Source organism: Sceloporus occidentalis, unplaced genomic scaffold (assembly GCF_023333645.1).
Source record: "Sceloporus occidentalis isolate IW3139 unplaced genomic scaffold, rSceOcc1.0.p SCAF_3, whole genome shotgun sequence".
Classification (NCBI taxonomy): Eukaryota; Metazoa; Chordata; class Lepidosauria; order Squamata; family Phrynosomatidae; genus Sceloporus; species Sceloporus occidentalis.
In genome coordinates this window covers 73,111,847-73,139,699 of record NW_028316983.1, presented here as the reverse complement: position 1 = coordinate 73,139,699, position 27,853 = coordinate 73,111,847, and the positions used below count along the sequence as shown (strand labels likewise).

General features: G+C 37.8%; 1 protein-coding gene across 1 annotated transcript in view; it reads left to right on the top strand.

The window, feature by feature from the left end:
• EIF2B3 (eukaryotic translation initiation factor 2B subunit gamma) overlaps nucleotides 1–27,853 on the top strand; it is a 108,310-nt gene that overhangs the window by 18,039 nt on the left and 62,418 nt on the right. Inside the window, exons 4-5 of the mRNA XM_089518637.1 lie at nucleotides 9,577–9,736; nucleotides 10,875–10,986. Of these exons, the coding sequence (XP_089374763.1) occupies nucleotides 9,577–9,736; nucleotides 10,875–10,986 (272 nt within the window). The remainder of the gene's footprint in view (nucleotides 1–9,576; nucleotides 9,737–10,874; nucleotides 10,987–27,853) is intronic.

Below are 27,853 nucleotides of genomic sequence, written 5' to 3'. Positions count from 1 at the left end.
GAATATTCCTAAAGAAGAAGAACAAGAAATTGAACAGATAACAAAATGTCAAATAAGGAAAAAGACAAAATATTTAGGAATCTGGATAACAAATAAAAATACCAAACTATTTGATAATAATTATAAGAAACTATAGGCAGAGATCAAAAAAGATTTACATAGGTGTGCAAAACTGGAACTATCGATAATGGGAAGGATTGAAACAATAAAAATGATGGTGCTGTCAAAAATCACTTATCTATTTCAAACAATCCCAGTTTATATTACTAGCAAGACATTCAAACAGTGGCAAAGTGATATCCAAAATTTTATATGGAACAATTAAAAGGCCAAAATTGGATGGAAGACAATGACACAACAAAAAGAAGAAGGAGGGGGAAGGGTCCCCAATCTAGAACGTTACTACCAAGCCAACATTTTGAACTGGTTGACGGAATGGATAAAACTTGGAAAACAGGACTTACTAAATCTGGAAGGTTTCAACAACAGATATGGTTGGCATGCTTACCTATATTATGTGAAAACAAAGGTGCATGAAGAATGTCAGCAACATGTAATCAGGAAATCCTTAATAAAAACGTGGGAGAAAATCAGAAAGAAAATATACAGAAAAATACCTCTGTGGATTTCAACACATGAAGCTTTCTTTGGCAGATGGAAAACTTTAGATAAATGGTTGAATTATGGAGACTTGATTACCAAAACTCAATATGGACAATATCTAATGAAATCAATAGAGGAACTAAAACAGCTGGATATAAAAATGCACAGGTTTCTCTACACACAATTGAAAGAGCATTATAAAATGGATTTCAAACTGATAAGAAGAAAATGAAGAATTCGACAAAATACTCTTAGGAAAAGAATACAAAAGAACATCCAAACTGTATACATTTCTACAAAAATTGGATCAGGAACACGATATAATATCAGAAGTAATGACAAATTACTTCTCAGATTGTGAAAATATTATTGATTTAGAAAGTTGGAAATATGCCAGAGAAAAACCCAAGAAGTTTACACTATCACAAAATATGAGAGAGAACTATTGGAAAATGGAAAACTGATGGTACTTAACTCCGAATAGATTGGCCAAAATTGTAGGAAAGAAGCTAAATTTATGTTGGAAATGTCAAGCAGCACAAGGCACGTGGTTTCATTGAACATTTATTGGAAACAAATACACATAACTATTGAAAGAATGTTGAACATAAAATTTGAACTAAGACCCAAAATATATTTACTAAATATGTTAAACAAAATATCACCAGAAATTGAAAGGAAATATTAGCGAATTCTGCTTTATTTGGTAACAACAGCAAGACTCCTAATCGCTCAATTCTGGAAGAGTAACGAAGTACCGAACCTAGATATATGGCTACAAAAATTAATGGACACAATAGAGATGGATAAGCTTACAGCTTATGTGAAACAAAAGGACACTGATAAAGTTGAAAGAGATTGGTATCCGATAGTATCATATTGTAAATCAAGATGGTTGTAAGGAAGCCGGAAAGGTGAAAATTGAATGTTCTAAAAAAATATTTTTTTTCTTTTCTTTCATTACTTCTATCCAAATAATTAGCACATTTAAGGACACATGGGATTTCAGATGTTCTTAGAAATTAGATTACTGATTTATGTATGCAAACAGACAATAATGGAACAATAATCATAAGGCGGGGGAGGAAAGGAAGTTTTTTTTGGGGGGAAATATTACTGTATGGGATTACATATGTTGTGAAGTATGTAACCCAGACAACAATTTCAAGAATCGAGATTTTATGTTGTAAAATAACCAAATAAAATTAAAATAAAATATCCTATAGTTCATGGGGCTCATGATAATACGTTCTCAGTAAAGAAGATATTAATCACTACCAGCCTAGATATGGCCCCTCAAGTTCTACGTGGTGCATTGTTTATAATATTTAACATGATTTTCATATCCGTTTACCATGTGATGCAATAGAAACGTTTATTGCAACAGCTGCCATGAACAGAATTAGGACTGTAAAAGTGAAGTGTTAAGATTTGAATTCGTGTTACAGGTAAGCCTGTTGAGATCTGTTTTAATGTGTGTGAGTATGTCAGGGAGTGGGGATGTCCCACTTCTGTTTTGGGGACATTGCATCCAGCTCATTCCATGTCTCTTTTTCTGGCAGGAAGTAGTGTCTGAAAGCGGACAAAGTTTTTTCAGTTCAATATTTGACATTTGGCAGACATTTTGTCAGTAATGTCAGAAGAACCAGGTCGTGGTGGAGGAGTCCACTGCAATATTGCTTCCCATTCTATTACTGTATATATAACAGGATTCAACAACAAAATAAAGCTGTTTTTGACTTCAATTCACAACTTGCTGTAATTGCATGGATCTTTTGACAGGAGTTTGAAATATGTAGCTAGTACTTTGGAGTGTATGTATGTGTGCTCATATGCTCTGTCGACATTTTGTTTTCCCTAAGTATTTTGCATGCTGTTAAGGTCTTCTCCACCTTCTGTCACCAAGTGTATTCTGGAAAGCTATTTAAGTGTAGTGTTCCTGCAGTTAACAGCTATGGAACAATTTCACATTTTCCTTCTGTGCTGAGTATTGGAAGCCTTGACTAACACACAGTGCACCAGTCATCACACTGTAAGCTACCATTGTTGGTAAGACTTTGATTATGAAATCAGATGTATCAGGTGTTCCACCTGATTTCTCCTAGTTTCGTCAAAGCAAAATTTGGGGAAAATACATATCTAGGCTGCTTCCATACATAAGGGAAAGAGAGACAAGTAATTCCTCAGAACAACTAAACTAGGACTGAGAGTCCAGATTTGTTTGGTATGTACATCTTTTGGAATTGCACTGTGGAAAGTGTGATGTCACAGCAGTGGCCTATATGCTGCTGACTGTCACTGATCCGTGTAGTTTTGGATGGAGCAGCTTAGTGCTTCACTTCCTCTCTTGAAAAATCCCCTGTCCAAACACATGATGTAAGAAGGCTCACTGTAACGCCTGGGAGGTGGAATCCAAATCTTTCTCCTACAGTTGATGAGAACTTGGGGACCATGGAAAGAAAAACTTTAAGCTTGTAATAGAGATTTTTTTTTTACTGCTTGTGGATTAAAAAAGAAGAGAACCATGAAATTCATGTATGAAGAGACAAATGGGACTTTCTCCTCACTAGTTTACAAGTTAATTTTGGAATAGATAAACAGAGCATTTCATTTTCTTGAAATCATTTCACCAGACTCTTTATTGAAGAGATATTCCTTGTACTTTAAGTATGTAGTGTTGTACTTTAAGTATGTACTTTGGCTCTCTAAAATACAAATAAAAATTCTTTGCCTCACTTACCACTGTTGATAGCCCCATGGAGATGCCTCTGCTTTTCCCGTGATGTTAACACATTGTACAGCAAAAAGTAAAGGTTCAAGGGGACTGGCAATGGAATATGTAACAAAAAAAATCATGGCAACAGCCCAATTTAGAGCCCAATTCTGACAGTAAAACACATGTGAAAGTTATTAGTTCACAATGCAAAACTTGCCTTGTTTAGGAAAGAAGTGTAAGCAGAAATGAATAGGAGTCTAGGTAGGTCTTTCGTGATCCTACTTAGGAATTCATTCTCTACCACTATGGTTTATTTCACTAGGAGGGAGAATGTCATACAAGAAGGAGTGCTGTATAGAGGTCCAGTTCAAGTGATGTTATATTAATCAGTTTCTTGCATAAAATAATTCAGAAATGATGCAGAAATTCCCAGCACACATATGATGGGGTACACAGTTGCTTGTTCAGCTAGAGGCTTTGGCCTAAATCCAATTTGAGAGTCCATTGATGCAATGAACTTACAACAGTATTGTCTTACCAGGTTCCCACTGATTTGATAGATGTACTCGAGCAGGATTAGCACCAGAATTAGCCCTTTATTTCATCTACCGTGTTTAATTATTAAATTATTTAGAAAGGTTGCAATGGAAGTCACCATCAGAGATTAAATCTTTTCTCTGTGTTTGTTGTTCTTTTCACCATGCTATACCGTGTTATGCTTACCCTCATATGTACAGAATTAGATTCCCATAACAACTTGAACCATGTTAATTAATGCTGTAAAGAAACTGAAAGAGTTGTGTTCCTTACTGAATTATGAAGTTTATTTATGGGAAAGAAAATTTAACATCAATTGCTTACACTAGTGCACAAACTAAATATTAAAGTATATTTTCCTTTGTGGCTATTGAGGATAGATATGTGGGATTTTTTGGACACTCTACAAATGGAAAGGTTGCTCATGTGCATAACTCCCTTCACTTGTTTATCAGAAATCTACCTACCGTATATTCTTGCCTATAAGTCAACCTCATGTATAAGTTGAGGGCAGGTTTTGGGGCCTGAATTATGGATTGAAATGTGACCCTTGGATAAGTCGAAGGTAAAACTTAGCAACATGTAACAAAGAATGTAAAAGATGAAGCAAAGGAAAACGATGCTAAAGAACTTACAATTTTTTGCAAGCATAACTGTTTGTGCTCACCCTAAAAGCTGGATGGATGAGATAGTAGAGGCGGTTGATGCTTCTTTTAGGTGTGCCAAGAAGGGATTAAGCTGTCATCTTTCACTAGGGGATGGCTCCTTTGTGGATAAGAATTAAAAGTACAGTGCTTACATTGACCCGTGTATAAGTCGACCCAAGTTCTTTGGGTCATTTTTTGACTAAAATTTCTAGGCTTATACATGGGTATATACAGTAACTTGATTTCTTCAAAAGGATGCTATTCCTGTGAATTTTGGCAAGGAGCAAAAGGTTACTTGCATTTCTGCTTAAAAACAAAAGCCAAAGTTTTAAAAGTTTATAGTGCACAATCCTCTACATCTTTTGGTCTGCAATTTGGCAAGTATAAATCTTTATAAGGAGCAGTTATGCGTGTACTATTTATCAAAATCTAACAAAGAGAAAAAAGTTATGTCAGTTGTTGGATTCCTAAAGAGGCCCAGTGGTATGAATCTCTGGGGTTCCACATCTTGGTGTAAATTTAGGACCCAAGTCAAAGTCAACTAGTTCTGAATTATTGGGAAGTAAGACATTTTCTAAAGTGTGAAGCTGGTGTTGAAACTCAATCTTGTGCTAAACATGCTTATTAATAAGCATAGCAGACCCTTTACCAGGAGCATCACTAGTGGGGTGTGGGGAGTGTGGACTGCACCACATGACACCCTGAAGTGGGGATAGAATTCCAAGATGTAATCATGTTAGTATAGAAAATCAGTATGTTAAGTGATCTTTTCACACCTTTGACATTAACTGAAAGAAGCTGGTAGCATGAGCTTTTGTAGACCTGAGCCTACTTCCTCAGATGCATGAAGTGCATAATGGGAGGGGTAATGGCACTGCTCCCCAAACATCTTCTCGTTGGCAAAAGCTGGCTGTGGCATTTGCCTCTCTTCTTTTAAAACACTGAAGAGATGGGATGAGTGGATTGAGTTTCAGTGGGAGGAGAAAAGAGAGGCCTCAGTTTTTAATTTTTTGAAATAAATAAATAAAATTAATATAAATATTTAAATATTATTTTTCGATTTTCTTTAAAAACACCCTATCTTAAAAATATTACCTTTCATCACAGGAAACAATGTACATTTAAATATATTTAGGCTGTGTATGATAGTGCAATGTAAAGGTATAATTTTAAATTTTCTAGTTATTTATGTTACAACAACATCCAGTAATATATGGGAATTACGAGTAACATTAGTACAAAAAAAATAACTAAGGACTCTTTATGGTGTGGTATGGAAGGAGGTGGATGTTGGGGGTGACACCATGAGTTACCACACCCGGTGATGCCAACCTAGTGATGTCACTTCCCTTTACCTTGTTGTTGTGTTCCTTCAAGACATTTCTGACTTATGGTGACCCTAAGGTGACTCTGTCACGGGATTTTCTTGGCAGATTTCTTCAGAGGGGATTTGCCATTGCCACCCTCTGAGGCTGAGAGAGTGGTGACCTGCCCAAGGTCACCCACCTGGTTTCCATGGTCAAGCAGAGATTTGAACTCTGGTCTTCAGAGTCATAGTCCAATGCTCAAACCTCTCTATCACAGCAGCCCTTTACATTAGTTCATATTAATTATAATTTGCTTTCTTTTAAGTAACTGAGTGTTGATGTATCTAATATGCCAAATGTATTTTTTTATGGTTGCAGCAATCATGAAATCAAACAGGGATGGCAACTCCATTCTGTCTTAAAAAATGGCTGCCTGCTCTCTCTGTTATTGTCAGTGGCTTATCGTGAAGGTGTGCTAGATTTTTATATTATGTATAGTGTGGACTATGCCATTTATTTTCTTTCTGCTGCACCAACCACATAGAGTATAGGAAAATACAATCCTCTACTAGGGTGCTGGCTTGGTTTATTTTTTCATTCAGCCACTAGTTTACTCTTTCAGGGGTTCCAAACTGGAAAGGGGGCATCCATCAGACAGTAAGGGCTTTATTTATGAGGGTGTTGGCCGTTTCAAAGGGGAGACTGTTGAATCCCAAAAGAGCCTTTCATGGTGTACTCTCAGCGTGCATCTGAGGCCACTGCTCTGCTCATCAGGAGGAGAGGCAGAAATGTGGGCTTTCCTTAGCAACCGTATGTTTCACAGGTCCCTCTGCTCTCTGACGTTTATTTACATATTGAGGGAGTAAATGGGTAGAACAGATGGCAACCAGACATTTGGTGGTTCTGTTCCCTTGCGCTCCTCAGGGGTCTTGCATTCAGTCTTTGCCAAAGTTCATCCTAAAACGAGAAGCCTGTTCACAATTATGAAAGCCTTGTTGGCAGTTTACTAGGGTGACAGATTAAAGTATATTAGTTAAATAATTACAAGATCGAGTTAACAAGTCCAGATAGCTGTTTCTAACAGCTTGCCTGTGAGCCCAACAGGCTTGCATCATTGCTGAGAATCCTTCTCAGTTTTGAAATAAAGAGATACCCTCTTGGGAAATGTATAATATAATGTAGCTAAAGGGTCACCATATTTGCAAAATGTATTTGGAACAAATTTAGAACTGTCAGAATGATTCTGGAAGGTTTGACATTCACCACTTTAAAGATTTTGCCCTATCAAGATTAGTTTACAACTATGTACAATTGTCTGAATGGGAAGATTTTTTTTCACTTTACAGTTTTGCTGAGGTGGAGTTGCTCTGAAGTAAGCAAATGAAATGTGGTTATTATTTTTAAGACATGCCTCTGAATATTAAAGCAAGCTTCAGGGCTTGGAAAGCCTGCTTAGATTGTAATTCCCAGAATCCTCAAGCTAACTCAGCACTGGAATTCTAAAAACTTTTCCAAGCTCTTTGAGGCATAATTAGTGATATTTTCACCTTTGATTTGCAGTTCAATAGAAACTACTGCATTTGTATCAGAATTCCTGTGACCCAGTTACTGCTGGATATCTTCTGACTTTATCAGTATACATCTAATGTTAAATTTGTCTACGAAAGCAATCAACTTTGTTTCCCTGTGTTATTTGAAAGAGACATGCGAAAGGGTCTCTTGTGCTGGAGAGAAATAGTTGGGATAAAGTTTCCATTTCACTAGTAGCATCTTCCATAATCCCTTACAGGGAAATATAAGAATAGTCTGGAGGAAAGTGAAGGAACTGTTATTGGGTTGTTCTAAATGAAGAAGCTCTGTGAGCAGTACAAAATTGCTTTAGTGCTAAAATTAATGTAGAATCCATTCCTGCTTTTTGAAACAGGTACGTGAGAACTAATACCTTAAGAAAAGGCTTTATTTTGGTTAAAACAAAAAATAGTAATGGTGGAATCACCTGTTGATCACATCAGTAATTTGGTCTGCTTACTTCTGCTCTTCCACATTTCCATCAAGCTCCAAATTCATCATGTTATCTTGTTAAAAGCAGTTTTGCCTATGAAAATGTTTATATAATTTGAAAAACAAATCTTGCTATCTGAGAACCTACATAAAAGCATAAATGATGCAGACAGAAGATGAACTAGGTGGCTAGTTCTAGGGAGAAAATTTTGTCATGTTCAACAAAATTATTAAATGTTACCATAGCTCATTTCTCTTTAACCATTTCAGAGACAGAAAATTTGTAAAAGGGAGAAAAATATTGGTAACAGGTACTAATCTTTAAAACCTTGAACAGCTTAGGACCACTCTACCAAAATGTGCACCTGCTCCCGTATGTTCCTACCCAGTTACCATATTTGGAGGGTCTTCTCTGGGTCCTATCAACCCACATTTGTACATTGGCTAAGAGCCTTCTCAGTAATGGCACCTGTCTGGAATGCTCTCCTACGAGAACTACCTAGAATCTTCATTGGTGGCCTATAGGCATCAGACTAAAAAATTTCCCCCCCAGTAGTATTCAGCCCCAGATACATGTTTCTGTCTTTGTTTTTATTGTTATGTTTTCCTGCTGGCTTAACATTCTAATGTCTTAACATTTGATACTGTTTTGGCTACTTTATTTGTATCTGTTGTAAAATTTGATTTTGCACAATTCTTTTTATGTATGGAAAATACACATAACCAGCTGAACAATGTCTAAACTTTATAATTAAATGAAGAACAGCAAAGGTTATCGCAGATTTTGCTAAGCAGCATCCTGAGAGATTTTGCTAAGCAGCATCCTGAGAGAACCTGCATTGACTATACATTTTACCTGTTCTTTTTATTGCTGTGTCTCAGAGTAAGTGAATTTGGGATAAAGAGCCTTTGAGATGTTTGTACAATAGGTGAGCACATGCTTCTTCTGCCACTTTCTTCCAGTAGCTGCTGCACAGTGATATTTCAGGGTTGCACTGCTTGCCAGTGTGATTTTATAAATCTCTTTTAACAGGAACTCTTTAAAAATGTCACTGAGACTGTAAACTTATATACTCCTAGTTTTCCTTTCTTTGGAATTGAATAATACTTTGTGGTCATGACTGAGATGGTAAGGAGGAGGGAACAAGCTCAACACTTTTCTCTTTTACTGTGTCATAAGAAGTAGATGGCCTTTCAGTAAAGTTAAGCTGCACCATACTTCTAGGCCCATTGTTTCTTGTGATTGTTTTTTTTTCTTGTTTCAATTTATGTTACACCAACTGTGTCTTTCTACTGCAACATGAGCCTTGCATCTAAATACCACCTCAATGAAGGTAGTGGTGGGTGGTGGGTGGGGGAGTTAAGCTGAAGAAGAATTAAAAGGTTGAAATTGTTGTACTTTTCCGTACCTGACCTTCTACACTTATTGCTCTGGAATATAGTTATGGTAAATGAGTGCCAGAACTTCAACATTGGAGGGCTGTAAACATTTGGTAGTGTTGTATCTCTTGATATGAAGTGGTTTGGACATGATTAACAGATATTAATTAGATAACAAAAATATTTAAATTTTATATGGTGAAATTGTACATATCATAGGCAAAAGTCTTAATTAGTATTGATGCTTTATAAGGTATTATGCAACAGTGATGTTAGTATTATATTAATGGACCATATAGCTGGTTTGCTTTTTATTTTTTAATATTGACATTTCAGGTAGGGGTGTATGTGCATGTGTTTTACATAATTTCATCTGTTTTGACAGACAGATGTGTTGGTGCTGAGCTGCGATTTGATTACTGATGTTGCTCTTCATGAAGTAGTTGACTTGTTTCGAGCCCATGATGCTACACTGTCCATGCTGATGAAGAAAGCCTGTGAGTCCACAGAACTTGTACCTGGACAAAAAGGGAAGAAAAAGCTAGGTAAATGGACTTGTTTTTTCAGAATTCTAATTGCTGACATTTTTCAGGGGCTGGCAGTTGTTGCAGAATATGATAGTTATTACACAGTTCAAAGCAAATTCTTCAGAATCTCTGCTTCTATCTGCCAGAATCTGTTAAAGCCATTGTGTTGTTATGATGTTATCCTAACAGCAGTATCCTCGTACTAAAAAATGTTTGTGTCCAGGCATCAGCTGTGGTAAATCCTGCAGTCAGTTATGCACAGTTCTCTTCTCTTGTACCATTTTCTAGCAGCAGAATCTATTGATTCTACTCCATTCTTTGTAGCAAGAAAGTTAATTAATTTGTGATCAAATTTGAATTGGCCTGAATACAAAACCAGGAGAAATAAATGATCAAATATCAAGTGTAAATTGTGTAGTGGACAGCTATTTTCAAAAAACAAACACAATATACAATCATTATAAGCTTGTAGTGACAATTATACAAAAACACCTTCCTCTTCTGCTTGACAGAGCAAACATGGTTCCTGAATGAAATTGTTCCTACCATTTTGCTTGTGCTGTCCTGTCCCCTGCCCCCCAACCTTGATGCTGTCACTTTTAAAGGGAGATTACTTGGTTCTAGAATTTCTTCTGGAAAAGCCTATACATTTCCCCTGGCTGGCCAAGATTGTAGCAGTTTATGAATATTTTTGGATGAAACAATAAACCTTACCAACAGTAACCATCTATGCAAAAACTGATCTGAGTTTTGGTGAAGAGAGGAAGTATTTTGCAGTGAATCTGCATTATCACTGGTGTCTTTTTTAATACTGCAGTTGTTGAAGCAGTAATACTGATACAGTGCAAAACTGACATGAACTCTGAAATTTTCCCAGCATTTTGGAACTTCTTTGCTCTGCACGTCTTTCTCTCAAATTACCGATGCAGGTAACTGCAGGGCAACATCAGATACTTTTTGATCTTTCTTTGATGTCTTCCCCAAATGGCATGTGTGTGCTAGAAGTTTCAGGAATATTCTCAGCTTTCATGAAAAACAAAACTGCTGACTTCTTATGTACGCTGTGTTTCAGGTGTAATGTGTAACCATCTCTTCTGTCATTAGATTGCATTAAAGCACAACTGTAAGATGGTTCTGTTCTGATTTTTTACTTCAGTGGAGCAACGTGACTTCATTGGAGTGGACGATTCAGGAAAGCGGTTGCTCTTCATGGCCAATGAAGCAGATCTAGATGAAGAAATTGTCATTAAGAGATCCATCCTTCAAAAGTAAGCTTTGGGAATCTGAATAGCTATATAGCCCGTATACTGTATAGCCAGTGTGGTGTAGTGGTTTGAGTGTTGGACAAGAACACTAGGAGACCAAAGTTTGAATCCCTGTTCAGCCATGGAAACCCACTGGGTGACCTTAAGTGAGTCATGGTCTCTCAGCCTTAGAGGATGGCGATGGCAAACTCTCTCTGAAGAAACTTGCCAAGAAAACCCTGTGATAGGTTCACCTTGTGGTTATCATAAGTCAGAAAAACAACACACACACAGGCCCAGTCCAGACGGGCCGAAAAAGATGCCCTCGTCACATGTGAGGGGTGCCTCAGGGTGGCGCTTCTAGATGCCCCTCACCCCTACCACATGATGAGGGCATCAAGATGGCAACGCCATAGCGTCCTCATGTCATGGCGCCATTACGATACCGCGAGTGCACCATTGGCACACTGCGATGCCGTAATGGTGTCGCAAGAAGAACCTGCTTTTCATGTGTTCTTTTTGGTCCGCGGGGAAGCCCCGCTGTCTGGAGGCTGCTACTTCCCCACAGACCAAAACTAGGTGCAGGGAGACTGTCCTTTTTGTGCGGTCTGTACCCCGCCATAGCTAATCTACTTGATTTGGGACAGTATAATCAAAGATACTAGAAAACAAGAAGTATTCCTAAAGAAAGTGGAAGGTAAAGAACCAACTGTGGATATGATAGGTAGCTGCTATGTGTAATATGCAGAACTTGACTGCTTACACTGTGCTAAAACATGATTTTATTTTGTGTCCAAATATTAAAAAAATCTACTCCCATCTAAATTCTGTGTCACCTGCATAAATTATGTAAATTGATATTCGTTTCTGTATTTATAAGAACCTTTTTAGGATAACCCCTCCCAAGGAAACTAAAAACATATTAAATCAGTCCGTGAAATACGTACATACAATTTTAATCTAAAACATTTAAATATACTATAGAAGCAGCAGATATCTAGTTATACATTTATTTTATAAATTAATGCCAGCAATGTATGCATCTCGCATCCTTTCCTTCCAACTTTTATACTTTATTTGGCTTTCTCTAGTCATGGGAAGGGCAAGAATGCTGAAACAATACGATGTCTCTAGTTCCCACCTTATTCAGCCAATCTAGAAGAATAACATGATTGACAGGACTGAAAGGTTAGACCACTTGTATGACTATATGGGAACTTCAGACTAAATGGGAGGATGCTGCCATGTAAAAAAATCTCATGTCTATCAAAATATTTCTACATTTAATAAAAGAACATATGCATTTATTTTATTTATTAAATATAATTAATAGATTTCTTTTTAAAAATTTAGTGCTTATGTAGTTCAGAACTCACATTGACTGGGTTCACACAATCAGCAGTGCTCCAGCATTAGATAAATGCAGAAGAGTGAATCTGTGTGTGTGTGTTTATGAGAGAGAGAGAATGAATATGGCTGACAGTGGGAATCCACATGCAAATATATACTTCTCTTTTTAGTGAATGCGCCTGTATTTTTAAAAATTTGGGCTGCACTATTTCGTTCTAAACTTTTATAGCAATCACATTTAGTTGTACGAAGGTTATCTTACCTTTATGATATATTGCCTCTTCAGCTGCACACAAAGATGCTCTTCTCTCAAAGTGTGAGTGGTTAAGAACACAAATAATCCTGTGTTATGACCCTATAGGTGTGTCACTATCTGTTTGCCCACCTTTTGCTTCTTGAATTATCATGACATCCAAGTTGTATGATACATTACTTGCCTGATGTATCCTGGTTTAGAACTTACTTTCCTCTGTTTTATTTTTATATCCTTATTTTTCAATAACCCCAGGCCTTTTAAAGTTTAACAAAGTACAGTAATAGTAGGATTTATTTATTTGCCGCTCAATCACTGGGAATCCAGGCGGCTTACAACAGAGGGGATAATAGACGGTTCCCTGCCCTCAGGCTTACAATCTAAAAATACATGACACAAAAGGAGAAGGGAATAGGGGGGAGGGGATCAGGTCCAGCAATTCTTCTCTCCCTTTGAGGCCTAGACCAAGGCAGATGGACTGGAGGGAGGGTTCTTCTTCTTCAGTCTGTTAAGCAGTAAGTCCTACTGACTTCATTGTGACTTATGGTTATGTTTAGCCTGGGAAAGAGGAGGTTAAAAGGTGGCGTGATGGCCATGTTTAAATATTTGAAGGGATGTCATATTGAAGATGGATAAGACTTGTTTTCTGTTGCTCCAGAGACTAGAAAACGGAGCAATGGATTCAAGATACAGGAACAGAGATTCCACATAAATATTTGAAAGAACGTCCTGATAGAAAGAGCTGTCCGACAGTGGAATATGCTGCCTCAAAGTGTGGTGGTGTCTCCTTCCCTGGAAGATTTTAGACAGAGGTTGGATGACCATCTGTTGAGAGTGCTTTGTGAATTCCTGCATGGCACAACTGGTTGGCACTTGTGATCTCTTCCAACTCTATGACTCTACTCCCAAATAAATGGACATGGGACTGAAATTTCAATCTTAATCTTGGTGGGAGGTTGAGAAAGAAAGTTACTCATCTTGGGATGGTTGATGTGAATTGCAAAAAGAATTCCTGTTTAAGGGCAAAAAAAGTATCTCCTTTTCTCCATCTCATTTTTTAAAAATGTTTCTTGAGGCACAATCCAATGAGTGTCTTCTCAGAAGTAAGCCCCAATGACTTTAATGGAACAAACACCCTCCTGTACTCAGAAAGTATCTCCCCCCCCCTTACCACACTGGAATAAAAGTGCAAAGGGCAAAAAACTGAGAGGGCTCTTGTATATACACACACCAATTTCACAGAGAGAAGGGTAATCCCAACAGTGGATCTTTTCCAGAATCAATTCCAATTCCCTTGTCTGTAATACCTGCTGCCCCATTTTCCTTTTTTTCAGAAATGGAAGATATCTTACCCAGTATTATCCACTCTTCTGTCCCCTATTGCAAAACAGTTCACACTTTAAGTTATGCTCCTCCTTCTAGTTTTGATTTATTTATCTCATATTCTTAAATTTCAATTATGTAAGTATTTGTTACAAACTTCTTGCAAAAAAAACCCCAGTTTCGATTGGTCTCTTTTCTTCACTCCTTTCTAATTTGGGATTGGAGATGGCCTTTAAATATCTCAAAAGCAGAGACTGTGGGACATAGCTTTTTGCGATCTGTGTTATTGCTCCTACAGTTTGTAAGCTGCTTGCCTAGTGCATTGAATGTACATTACATTGGGCCTTTCCAATCAGATGACTATATTTTAAATCTGACAGTGCCAAAATGCCACAGATGTTCTCAGGCCAGATACAACTTTTTTCCACTGCTCCAAGGCAGATTTGGTGGGGTCCCTTACTCAGAGAGATGGTGCCCTTGTAATAATATGGAAATGGAGTCAATGAAGCATGTTTTTTGTCCTGTAGCTTTTACAGTGAGGCACACCATGGTTTGATTATTCCACTATTGAGGAAATTTATTGGATGTTCTGCCCAATTTCATATCAGGTTCTTGGTGGAGGATAAGTCCCCAAATGTAATGTTGGTTGTTCTTAAATTTCTTTCAGAGGCAAAGTGGATTAGAGCTCTCTGCGTGTTATAGATAAACCTGATAGCAATCATTTTATTGTGTTTACTGTACTATTTAGTCCTTTTGGATGTTGTTTTTAATTTCATGTTTATCTCAGCTAACTGGTATACATCTAAAACCTGTTTGAGTTTTCTATTGGATCTGTTGATCGTAATAAATGAAAAAAATCCTTCTTATATAGGTGAGGAATCACTTAAATTTAGCAGCCATAAGTAGATGAGAAAAAAAACTTTGTTCCCTAAGGTATCCCATTTGACTCCAGTTGTCTGCAAGAGAGAACAGCCAGTATTAGAAAAGAACACTGTAAGACTCCATATTTACACAGACCCTATTTGCCAGGTTTTAGATGTATACCACTTAGCTGAGATAAAGAATCCTTATCTGTAAAGTGACCTAAGTGTTGGGTAAACATGTTCTTTGTGCCAAAGGAAGAAGTGTTAACATTATCCTAACTTGGAACTCTGGAGATATATGTAAAATGGATGTTTGGGTCAGAGCATCAGATATGTGCTTTGAAGCCTCTGTTCCTCACACTCAGTCTTCCTAAGCAATTTCGCAAGCCATGAGGTTGAGAAAAGAATAGGAATTTCATTGGTCTCCCTTCACCCCTCCTCTTTCAAAGTGGTGACGGAGCTGTTCTCAAAGAATGATTACTACAGGCAGGGAATTGTCTGCCTCACCTTAGACATTTATAGTTGCACAAAGAAAGACAGTAAAAGACACCTGTTGGAGCAGGTCTAAATTTGGAGCACTTCCTTTTAAAATGCTGTGGGTGATTGGAGGATGAGCCATCCCTAATAAACCATCCGCCTTCGTGGGTGTTCCATCTGTGCAAATGCAGGTGCAGGGCTGCTTTGAGAGGATGTGCTAATAAATCACAGTGACAATCTGGACTACTCATTACCTCATACAGAAAGGAATACCTCCTATATAAATGCATGGGATAAATGCAAGAATGACTTTGAAGTTACACTACAGCCTTGTTTGTAAAGGTTTTATTCTTAAAGATGGAAAGTTTGTTGTGTTTTCATTCTTCTTCCTTCTCACTTTGAGATGCGAATAAAAATTAGCCCTCTTGGAGCTTTTACTATGGAAAAAATATAAGTGCAATGAAGATTAGTTTTCTAAAAAGTTAAACACCTGTAGTTCTAATTTGGACAACTCTGAAATGTTAGGAAAATACTGTTTGTATAACTTAAAATAGTTTTTTTAAAAACAAATTTTGATGGCTTCTGTGTAAATTCATCTGCAACTTTATGTTTGTTTAGGTTTCCCTCTAAAATCTAGCTTGAGTCCTATTATATCTTTAGACTATTGGTCCATAACATAGCACAGTTCTTGTTCCCCACAGATTTCAAATTAATTTGAAGTTTTATGTCAATATTGATGTTTTCATATCTTCCTCTGAGGTACTGTAAATCACTATGATTAGAAAAGGCACATTTGGCAAGATGAGCTTGTAAAGTAGCTAAGAGAATTTTTTCTTTGGGCAGTTCAGATCCCTACCCCAGCGTTCATACACACATTCTAATAGTTTGTCATAAATGTCTCAGTGGAACTTATCTGTTTTGCTACTTGACTGTATAGGATTTCATATGTGCACAGCTTGATTTTTTATATGTCTCATTTGATTTAGGACAGCCACTAGTTCACTATATATATCCTGAAGAAGTTGTCCTTAAAAGTTCCCATTTCAGGGAAATGTTTAAAAATCAATTCAGCTTGACATTGCTGATGTCTGTGGGTGGCACTAAATCTGAAAAGGCATGCTACAGAGTGCCTATATGCAGTAAAATGGCCAGGACATGGTTTGAATGTGCCAGGGAATATGCAGTGCTTGCCTGCCTTTCCTCTAGTGGTGTTGAGCATGACTGGAGGAAAGGAAAACAAGGAGGAAGCTCCATTTGGCAGAGCAGTATTTGGGGATCTCATGCATTCAGTGTTTCAGACCAAGGCTGAGAGCAGATTTCACCCACCTGTTGCCTTCCTTATTTTTAACTACACTTTCTGTAGTTGAGGTGGACGGGAGTGATGTCAAGTTGTAGAAGGCTGATTTGGGGTTACTCACATGGTTGCATTCCTACTTGCCATCATGGAAGGGAAGGGTTTCCAGTTTTAGTTGCTTTATCATCTCTTGTTCATCTCAGTCTACTGTATACCCAGACTTCATGTGTTTGACCTCTTCCTAATATGGGGCTTGTTATTTATTTAGTAATTTATGCTGTTATATAAAATTGTCAGGCTAAGGCCTGACGGATAATGTCCATCATGGAATTTTAAATTCCTTTTCCACATGTGTGCCAATTAAATTTGGCTACTTTGATCCAAAACACATTTCAGAAATAATCCAGGTTGAGACCATTTAAACTTCCCTGGCTCAGTGCAGGGGAATTCTGGGAACTGTAGTTTTGTGTGATATTTAGACTTCTTTGTTAGCTGTGGTGCCACAATAAACTATAATCCCCGTGATTCCCTAGTACTGAGCCAGAGAAGTTAAAGCAGTCTCAAACTGGATTATTTTTGCAGTGTGTTTTGGACCTTATAGTAAAAGGCCTGTACATGCCTTGGGGACCTTATTTATTATCTTATATGTCCCTGGATTATCCTTGAAAGGGGCACATCTTCTAAACTGAAAGGTACCTGAGCTCAAGCTTACCTGAAAATTATTAAAAGTAATAACTTGTTTTCTCTGACTGGTTTTACTCAGCTACTCAATTTAATTTATATTGTTCTTTATGGTTAAATAGAATGATGGAAATATTCAGCACATGTCCTGTTGCAATTTCTTCTTTATTATTTTGGGCTGGACTAAGCAAAATGAATGAAATAATGCTGTATGGATTTGTGATGAATGACCGGGTGAACTGTGTGTGTGTGTGTGTGTGTGTGTGTGGAGGAGGGTAATTTGAACATGGTTATAGCTATGTTCACTCTGATAGGGAGGAAGGCATTTTATTCTAGCTCAGATGATTGCATGTTACTTGGCTTACTTGCTGATCTCATTTTGACAAGCCCTGATTGCCAGATGTTTGCCCTTTCAATCATTCTGTACAGAAAGAATTGTAAGAAATCTTAAGTGACTAGCATGATGTGGATGGTGGAAAACTTGAATTCTTTCTTCTACTGTCAAATGTCTTTGAACTGGTTGTGGTGAGCATTGCAAGGGAAGACAATTTGTATGCAATCTAGAACATATTCTTCTTTATTAATTATTCTGTATATTACTGTGGTGTTGAAAGATCTATTACTCTGTCTCTGGTGTTGAAAGAGACTCCTTGGCTAGAGCTTGAAATGAAACTCTTACTGTTAATCTACTGGCCACCTCCCTTTATGTGCCTCCAGCCCAAATAGAACTTAGTTCTATTCTTTTTCAGTCTGCTTGGACTTCAGCTTCCCTAGAAGGTGTTTTGTTGTTGTGTGCCTTCAAGTCATTTCCGATTTATGGTAACCCTAAGGCAACTCGCTCATGGGGCTTTCTTGGCATGATTTGTTCAGAGAAGGTTTGCCATTGCTTTCCCCTGAATCTAAGAGCATAAAAGATGTACCTCCTGATAAAACTACCTTCCCATAGTCTGTGTGTGTATAAGCAGTATATGGGAGATTGTTTTTGTGGATGGAAAAAGTACACTGCATGAGTTCATTTTCATGTATCAGTTTATTTATTTGTGATCATTTTTATATTTTCATTTTTTCTCATCAAAAAGAGAGTGAAGGTTGCAGTAGTATTAGATAAAAGAATACAAACAAAACACAATATGAGACCAAGTCTTTGAATTAAGAGTGCAATATTAAAAAAATTAAAAGCACAATTATAGATCAGACACCTGCTAATGAGCACCTGTCTACAGCAAACAATCCATTGCCAAAATCTGATTTGAATAAAAAGGCACCTATAGAGGGAAAATGAAATCAATATTCTTAAAATTCAGTCAGTAAGGGAGCCAGCTTGGCATACTGGTTTGAGTGTTGGACTATGACTCTGGAAACCAGGGTTTGATTCCCATCTCAGTCCTGAAACCCACTGGGTGACCTTAGGCAAGTCACACACTCTCAGCCTTAGGAGAAGGCCATGGCAAACCTCCTCTGAAGAAATCCTGCCAAGAACCCCATGATAGGTTCACCTTAGGGTTGCCATAAGTCAGAAATAACTTGAAGGCACACAACACACACACACATTCACCCTTGGAAGATTTGGTCATGAATATGTAGTTAGGTAGTTTAGAAGTTAAGAATACTTCAAGATTTAAAAGATTGTGTTGTGTTTTTCTCTTGCCTTTCTGTATCAAGCTGATTTAAGGCACTTTGCAAACTGAAAAACAAAGTGCCAAAAAATTAGGTGCAATCCACATTTCATGGGTACAGCTGTGCCTGCAAAATAATTGCAATAAAGGCAAATGGGTTTCTGTTCCCAGCATGTGTATATGACAGTTTAATGGCCATCACATTGCACCAGATGCTGTGCATGCTATCTCAAATTTCTGTGTACCTGGAGATGGGTAAGGGAGAGTTCTGAGCTGTCTGTCAGTCTGTTCTGTAGAGATGTTCCTGTGCTCAGAAAAGAGTGGATTGTTAATAAATACTCAAACCAGTTTTGCTCAAGTGCCAACTCTGGGTGCACAAAAGCCCAGCAATATTCTCAAAGCTAGAAATTTGTTTCAGTAAATTCAACTAAACTATATAAAGTCAAAAGCTCATTAATAGCTTAAAGTAGTTCTGTGCTCCTAAGGAAAATGAAGGCCAGGTGGAGCAGATGTCCCTTCACTGTTGCATGTAGTTATGATGCTAGGATCAATGGGGATTTGTTCCAAAATTTAGTAATTTATGCTGTTATATATTTATTTTTACCCTGCTTTTCAGCCACAAAGGCTCTCAGAACAGTTCCCTGCCCTCAGGCTTATTCTCTAAAAAGACATGACACAAAAGAAGGAAATGTCAGTGGGGAAGGAGATCAGGTCTAGCAGTTCTTCTCTGTCTCTGGCATGGCAGTTGGACTGGAAGAAGAGCTCTCTTTCTTAACCTAGGCTAGGCCTGATGGAGCTGGCCTGCCTCTCTCCCTCTGAGGCTGAGTAGGTAATTGCAGGTAACAGACCCTTGTCTCTGTCCAGCAAAAGGACAAAATTTTGCCCTCTGTACCCAGTATACCCTCTGGTTGTTGTTTTGTTTGTTTGTTTTTTGCTCTGCCTACAGGAAGTAAAACTTTATTATAGAATTGGATAAGAATTCCTCCCAGGCCTGATTAGTTGTCAGATTGTTAATCTTCTTCTTCTCTGTTGTATGTCATATGACTTGGTTGTTTGAATGATTTGTGAGGTTTACTCAACATCTTGTTTTATAAGGCCGCTGTGCTAATGTATCTTGGTTTCTCTCTCTTATTGTAATCAAATATTCATAAATTTCAATATGATGTAATATTTGGAAGATGAAGAATCCTGGCTTAGTGTGGAGTAGTTGGACTGGATGTCCTCTAGGTCCATCCATCCAAAGAAGCATGTGATTCTGTACCTTGTATTATAAATAATATGTTTTATATGGAGAGTCCTAAAAAGCACCATTTAATTGTTGGCGAGAACTTCAGCACTAGTGCTTCTGACTCTCCCTTTAGATTACTTTTTAAAGAGTTTGTGTGTGTGTGCATGCACGCGTGTGTAGTTCTTTATTGCTTTGTATAAATACTGTAGTCACCTTTTGAATTTGTGTAGTCTTTTTCTTGATACACTGTTCCTAAATTGTCTAGCTACAGAGAATAATTTTACTATGCTGTTGGGATGGCACAGAAGGCTGAGTCAGAGGTCAGAAGAGTTATCCATGCCTATTTGAACACGGTCTGACTCTTTTCGGCCACATGCTAGACATATGTTACTCATCAGTGGGCTGTGGAACTCCATGACGCATAGCAGACTGGAATGCAGAGTGAGTTAACACCCTTGCCCTGGTCGGAAATGTATTGACAAATGTAAGGAAGTAGAATAGGGAAGAAAATGCCATAAAGCACAGTAAGAATACTGTATGAGGTATGTCACTATTTTCCCCAAAACATTAAGTATCATCACCTGAAATCTGTAGTAGGAAGCTCATCCTGAGCTATTTCTACTACTTGTGATTTTCAAGCATTCTCCAGCTGACTACAAGGAAATTACTTGTGGGACTTTTTATTCAAGCTACTAGTGATTTGCATTATTCAAAAAAAAAAAAAAATTGGCCTTAAAGAGCTTTTCTTTAATTCCATCACATAATTCACAGATACATTGCAATTTAAAAGAATACATGAAAGTGACCTCATTGTTTTCAAAATTAGCTACATTTGGTATTGATTAAAATAATTGAATGTTTATAATGTTGATTTGATACACTTACTGCATTGGCTGCCATGGGAATAGTGTATGGCCAACATTTTCACAGTGGTGCAGCTCAGAATACCAAACTATGAGGTGAAACAGACAGGCATGAAAGGCTGGCTTCCAGCCACCTTGGGGGCATGGCATACAGATGCCACACGCCCCCAAGATGCCCAGAAGTCACACCAGGGCTCGGATGTGGGCTGGCTTCCAGGCACTCTGGTGGCGCGGTGTTTGCACGCCGCCAGAGCGGCTTAAAGCTGCCCATGGGCCACATTGGGTGGGAAAAGCCACCTTTTTGCTAGCCCAAAAAGGAGCAACTCTTTGCTGTTCCTTTTTTGAGCAGCTGAAGGTGGATTGGGGCCATGATGTGTGTTTGCCATGGCCCCAATCTGTCTTTGAAAGCGGTGGCTTCAAGACACCCCTTCAGAACCGTCTGTTTTGGCCCTAGATATCATCAGGACATGAGTCTGGATCTTTTTGGCAATCTCAGTTAGAGTAGAACACTGAATCAATCGCTTAGTGATGAGTTGACAATTGTGTAAACCCCACTGATTCAATGAGTTTACTCTAGCTGGATTACCAGTAGGATTTACTCTATATACAGATGTATAAGTCTAGAAATTTTAGTCAAAAAGGTGACCCAAAAACACTGAATTGACTTATCCATGGGTCAGTGTAAGTATTGTACTTTAACTCATATATATCGGGGTGTGTGTGTGTGTGTAGGAACCATCCCCTGGTGAAAAGCAAGAGAATAATCTATGCTGGAAGCACTGATTTCCGTCTGTTCTCTCATCGATCCAGCTTTTAACATGAGCACAAACAGTTATGCCCCCTGGAATTTTGTATGTTTCTGACATTGTTTTCCTTTGCTTCATCCTTTGTTTACATCCTTTGCTACATGGCCCTAACTTACCCTCGACTTATCCAGGGGTCATATCAAAATCCACAATTTTGGCTCCAAATCCTGCCCTCGATTTATACATAAAGTCGATTTATAGTCAAGTATAGTCTAATTCTGGACTAGTCAAGTGGAATTCAGAAATCAAAATTTCTTTTATTGTTCTACATCTTAATAAGTCATGTGGTTTTTAAAAAAATATTTTTATTAATATGACACCATCTATGTATATTATGCTTTACAATAGAGACATTTGACAGGTCTGTATTAAAGGGGCTGACAGTCTAAAATAGACACAAAGGAAATCGCAGAGGAAGGAGAACGAAATAGAGGTAGGGGAAATAAAGGAAAAAGTATGTGTAACATATACTTAACGTAGTCCCAATGGGCTATTGGGACTGTTTGCAAAATGCTCCATGTACAGTAGATATGTTCGTGAGGGCAATCTGATGGGTGTTGAAATAGTTTGATGGCTTGTAACCACTGTCTACAGCTTTCAGCATCAACTCCTTGTTTTGCACAATAAGAATATTTGCCTCCCCCCCAGGCAAAGAAAAGGAATGTCAGCACAGAAAGTTAGGAGACCAAGCAAAATTAAAGAGGCAAGACCTGAAGCAGATGCTTAAAAACTAGGAGTTTATTGTAATATTTAATGTGCTTGGTCTATTCTAAATAGTTTACAGTAAATCAGGTGGAATAAACATTGTGTAAAATTTGTTGAATAATAATTGAAAGCTATCGAGTGTATTGTGGTATGAGAATAACTGAGAGAAAGGTGGCAAAACTGCATACTTTCTTTAAAATATCATAGAAAATACTGATATAACAGCCCAGAGACCATCAGTTGTCTTGCATATCCTCTGCTGCAGGTGTCACTGATTTGTAAAGTGTTAGAACTTGAACACCACACTCATTGGAGAAGCTGAGGGTCACCCCCCCCCACCGCTTTTTATGGCCAAATAAACTGAACTTTGTTTAAAAACCTTTGAACTTCCTACTTGGAATGTTGAGTCTCAACCAGGTATAACAGGAATAATACAATTCAAGCCAGTAGTGCTGTAAGTTTCAACTAAAAATCAAGGTGGAAAAAATGGTAATTGCTGTTTGCACTATTATTAAATCTATTTGTTCACAGAAAGTCTTTCAGCAACCTTAATTATTTTCAGAGGGGCCCCATTTTTCAATTCTTGCAATAGAATGGGCTAGGTCTGAGGTTGGAGAATTGCACCCAAAGTGCAGCCATCAGATAGAATGGCCTTTTAAAAAGCCTCTGAGAACTGGGCCCCTTCAGACTCCTTTCTTCCTTCAGCCTTTGCTTCTAAGGGTACTTGAAAATATTGTTCCTCAGGTACTGTAGTGCTTCTGTGGTTAGCCCGTGTTAGCATTTCAGTGGGTACCTCTTTCCCAGGCCCAAGCAACTACAGAATTTTAAAAATCTTTTCAGGAAGGAGAGTATGTGAGCACCTATTTAGCTGCACCAGACTTTATTTAAAGAATAATGGATTCTTCCCACATTCAGCTCCATTCTTACCCTAATGGCTGGGCCAATGGAACTGGGGTTGTGTCAAAATTATTTTATTTCTGTGTTTCAGCCATACTTTTGCTTACCCACTCAAGCCCAAGTAGTCTTAATGAGAGTGCTGAAAACTAGAATGTATATTTCTGTTTTCAGCAAAAACCTGCAGCTTGTTTAATAGAGATTGCTTCGTGGGCATGCTCATTATTATTTAGTGTAGTAACTGTCTACGCAGGGAAATAAAGCATCCATTCATTTCTGGTTCTTCTTTCCATTCCATCCAATGCTAGTTATTAAACTACACTGGTATACAAAGGATTCAAAAGAAGTTTGGTAGCTAAGCTTGATTCTTGCAGTTCATCTGCAGCCATTATTATTGTTTTCTTAATATTCATCTGTAACTCTGGCTCTCCCACTGTTAGACAGGTAAATCATTTGAATTATGATGAATGAGGATACTATATATGTATGAATAAAGCCAATCTGTAATAGAAATATTTTTGTAAATCAGTGCTCATTTTAAACACCAGTCTCTATTCTACAACCTCAGTTTTGTTTTTCTCCTCTGTGGATGCCTTCAGATGTTCAGAAATATCAGAAAAAGCCCTAGCTTGATGGCAAATAACAATACTAAACTATTGTTTTATATGTATTTTGTAGACTGTATGCCATTGGCAGGTTTCATTTTTATCAATTTTTTTGTCTGCATGTGCAGTGCTGTGTAAATCTACAGCGCTATATAAATAAGGTATAATAATAATAATAATAATAATATGAAGAAGAAGAATAAATAAGCAAGTTACTTTTGCATTCTCTCTCTCTGAGATTTTGATAGCATCCAGAGAGGTCAGTGGTAGACTTTTCCCTGAAGGAAAATGCTTGGACTAGATGTTGGTAGGGCGATGAAGGTATTTCTCATTTGGTTGAGAGATGGAGGTGTGAGAATGCTTTTTTTCAATGTATTTGCATAATTCTTTGTGACTGGGCTGGCTATAAATAAATAATTTATTATTAATAATTTATTATAATGGCAGAATAAACCAAAAGCGGCACCGTCTAGCTAGAGGACAGACCTGTGAGCTCTTCTAAAGTAAAAACACTCCTCCCTTTTGTTTTACCTATCTGAATAGTGAGTCCTTTTTCCACCTTATTTTAAGTGGTAATTATATAGGGGAAACAACATCTATTATATGGGAGAAACAAGCTCTCCTTCTTCTCTCTGTGCAGGGTCATATTGAGGAGGGAGTAAACTTGTTTTCTGGTGTTCCAGAGACTAGGATATGGAACAATGGATAGAAACTACAGGTAAAGAGATTCCACCTCAACATTAGGAGGAACTTCCTGACAGCAGGAGCTGCTCGAAATCCCTCGGAGTGTGGTAGAGTTTCTTGCATTTGAGGTTTTTAAACAGAGGCTGGATGGCCATCTATCAGGGTGTTGTAATTGTGTATTCCTGCATGGCAAGGGTTGGATTGGATGGCCCTTGTGGTCTCTTCCAATTCTATGATTCTTATAGTATTCTCTGCTCATTCTTCAGTGCTTTTGCAGCTTTTTAAATCTGAGGATTTCAATAATTTATGGGAATATAATATTTAGCAACCAGTGTCACAGGTTCTCACATTAAGTTTCTGTATCAAACATTTATTTTTTTCAAACAGTAGGAAAGTAATAATTTTGGGCAGTAGTTAAATGCCTTGAATGTTGTCCAATTAATATTTATTTGTTAGGTTGTGAGATGTTTCATCCTAGATTTAGCCTCAAACGCTTAGAAGCCATACTTGTTTGAACTCCATGGGGCAATATTCTTTTAATCCTGTTGCTGCCTAGATTTGTTTTAACAGAAAAGGTTGTCCTTATTGCCAGGAATAGAGTTGCATTGCTGCAGGGTTTGTACTTCCAAAAATTCTTTCATGACTTTAATTTATATTTGATTGTTGGCAGGGTTGCAAGATTTGTATGATCTGATTGACTGACTGGGTAATTTTTTTAATTAAATACAGTTTGAAGTCACTTAAAACATGTTGCTTGTACTTGTAAAGAGGTTTGAAATGAGTTTGAAGTATCATCCCCACAGTTGGTCATCTTTTAGTAGTTCAGCAAGTAGTTAACATTTATGACTCCATTTTAATAAATATGTTGGAGGTCTTTTAACACAAACAAAATGTGCTGTGCTGGCTAATTAAAGCAATACTACCATGTAGGAACTTGCAGTTTCTGGAATTGCTCTCTTAAAGCTCAGATATAAACAAAATGTTGCTATTTTTTATTGTATACAACCCTGAATGAGGGAGGTGTTTCCTGTTTTATGCTGTTAGTGGAATGCATGTGATTTTTTTGTTGTTTGTTGAAATGTGGCTTGCAGCTGCATTGTATTTGAACAGACTTTGTGAAATGGTGGTGTATGAGAACTTCAGATACTCCAGCACATCTTGTCTAGTTTACAGGGCAGAGAAGATGCTGTATTTCCAAATGTTACTTTATTGTTCATAGTTGCTATGTTTGCTAGATATTTCTAGTTTAGTCAATAAATTAAACAGGAAGCACACTATAGGTGTCAGCCCTAACAGTTAATTATAAGTAATTCCAAATTCTTTGAGTAGAGGATAAAAATGCACCATTTGGCTACAATCAGAAGTTCCTTGCGTGCTCCACAGTGCCTCTCATCCCCTGGGGAAGCAACATACAGGTTGCCCATGTCATTGAAGTGAACCAAAGAGCCCTTGTTTATGAAAACTTTTAATTTTAAAAGTACCACAGGCCCTTTACAGACTGGCCTGAAAAGCCGGCCTGGGCTCAGAGTTGGGGCGCAGCGCCCTGATGATGCACACCCGATTCTGCCCCCCAGGGCACCCTGATGCCACGCACTGCTCTAGATGGTGCGCGGTGTCATGGCATGCTTTCAGCGCTGGGTCTAGATGACGCAGCACCAAAGGGGCGCCATACAGCCATTCCGCTGTGGCCATGGCACCCTCGAAAGGCCGAATCATGGCCATAACGTGAGGTTGCCATGGCCTCAATCCGGCCAGGAAAGAGGCGGCAGGATGTGGTATGTAGAGCCCCACAGTGGGGTTTGCTGACTGACCATGACTGACACAGAAGTAAGTGTCACTAAGTTCAGAAGGTCATAGTGGGAGTGAGAATTATGTGTTTCTCTAGAGGCTACTGAACCTCAAGTCCTAGCAGTCGTAGACAACACAGTCAGTGGTAAGGAATAGAGGGAGTTGCAGCCCAGCAACACCTAAACAGCCCAATAAAGTAACATTTCTCTGCTTAAAACCCTTGTTCTTAAGTTCTTTTTTTCTGATTATGTTGGTCCATTGTGTTAATACAAAGTCAAGTGTCTCATTCCATGGTTCCATTATCCTTTCCAATGCATTTTTCCATTACGGATGGAAGACTGGATATTAAACCGATGTAGGTGTTATTCTTTTGCTTTATTTCCCTCTGCTTATTATCTATTTCAAAAAACATTAATATATTAGCAATTGGCAAATAAGTCAATATGGGAAATGTCTAATTTAAAATAATGTAAGCCGCTCTGATAGCCTTTTGTCTGAAGAGGGGTATAAAAACTAATAATAATAATAATAATAATAATAATAAGCATATTTAGTTAGTAATCAAGCAGCATTTAAATTTATTTCTTTTACAAAAGGAAAATGTGAGTCTCAATCATTTAAAGCTTAATATCTTACATACAGTTGAGAATACCATGACTGACCTCAGTTGTACAGAAAGATGAGTGTGGTCTCTTTGTGATGATAAAAGAAATGTGAGTTATTTTATATGATTAAAACTAGCAGTTGTCAAGCAGTATTTTAAGTGGTCATTAGCAGGTCATCAACCACAAATAAATCTAGATTTGATTTTTTTTTAACCTTCCTCTAGATCTCATGATATTTAGGCACAGTTGCACCCATAATTATGTGTTACGTAGTTTTAAGTTGATTCTGATTTATTTTGTCTCTGGCAAGATTTATTAAAAAGATATTTGTCATTGCCTTCCTCTTAGGCTGGGAGAATGTGTTTTGCCCAAGAATACTCAGTGGGTTTCTGTGGTTGACTGGAGATCAATCAGCTAAAACAAACTTTGGAACAATGGGCACTCACAATCCTCCATGATTAGGCAGTGTTACTGCTGTTAAATCAGTAGTCCTCAAATTGTACTCTTTAAGAGATTTTGGACATCAGCTTCCAGAAGCCTCAGCCATGTTGGACAATAGTTTGGGATTCTGGGAGCTGAATTCCAAAATCCCTTAAAGAGCACAGGGGATCACTGTGTTAAATCATATTCCATAACATTGGGAGTGAAGCACTCCCAAGTGCAGTACTTAAATTGATTTTTCCTTTTTAGTATTTAGAGAATATTGATTAAAAATGTATTCTTGTAGAGTTATAAGCAAGAAAGTTGGTAGAATTAACAAACCAGGAGATACTGACACCCTTAATTTAAATTACTACTACAATTCATACTCAGTTGGACAACTTTTCTGTTTAATATAAAATATAAACCAAGTGCA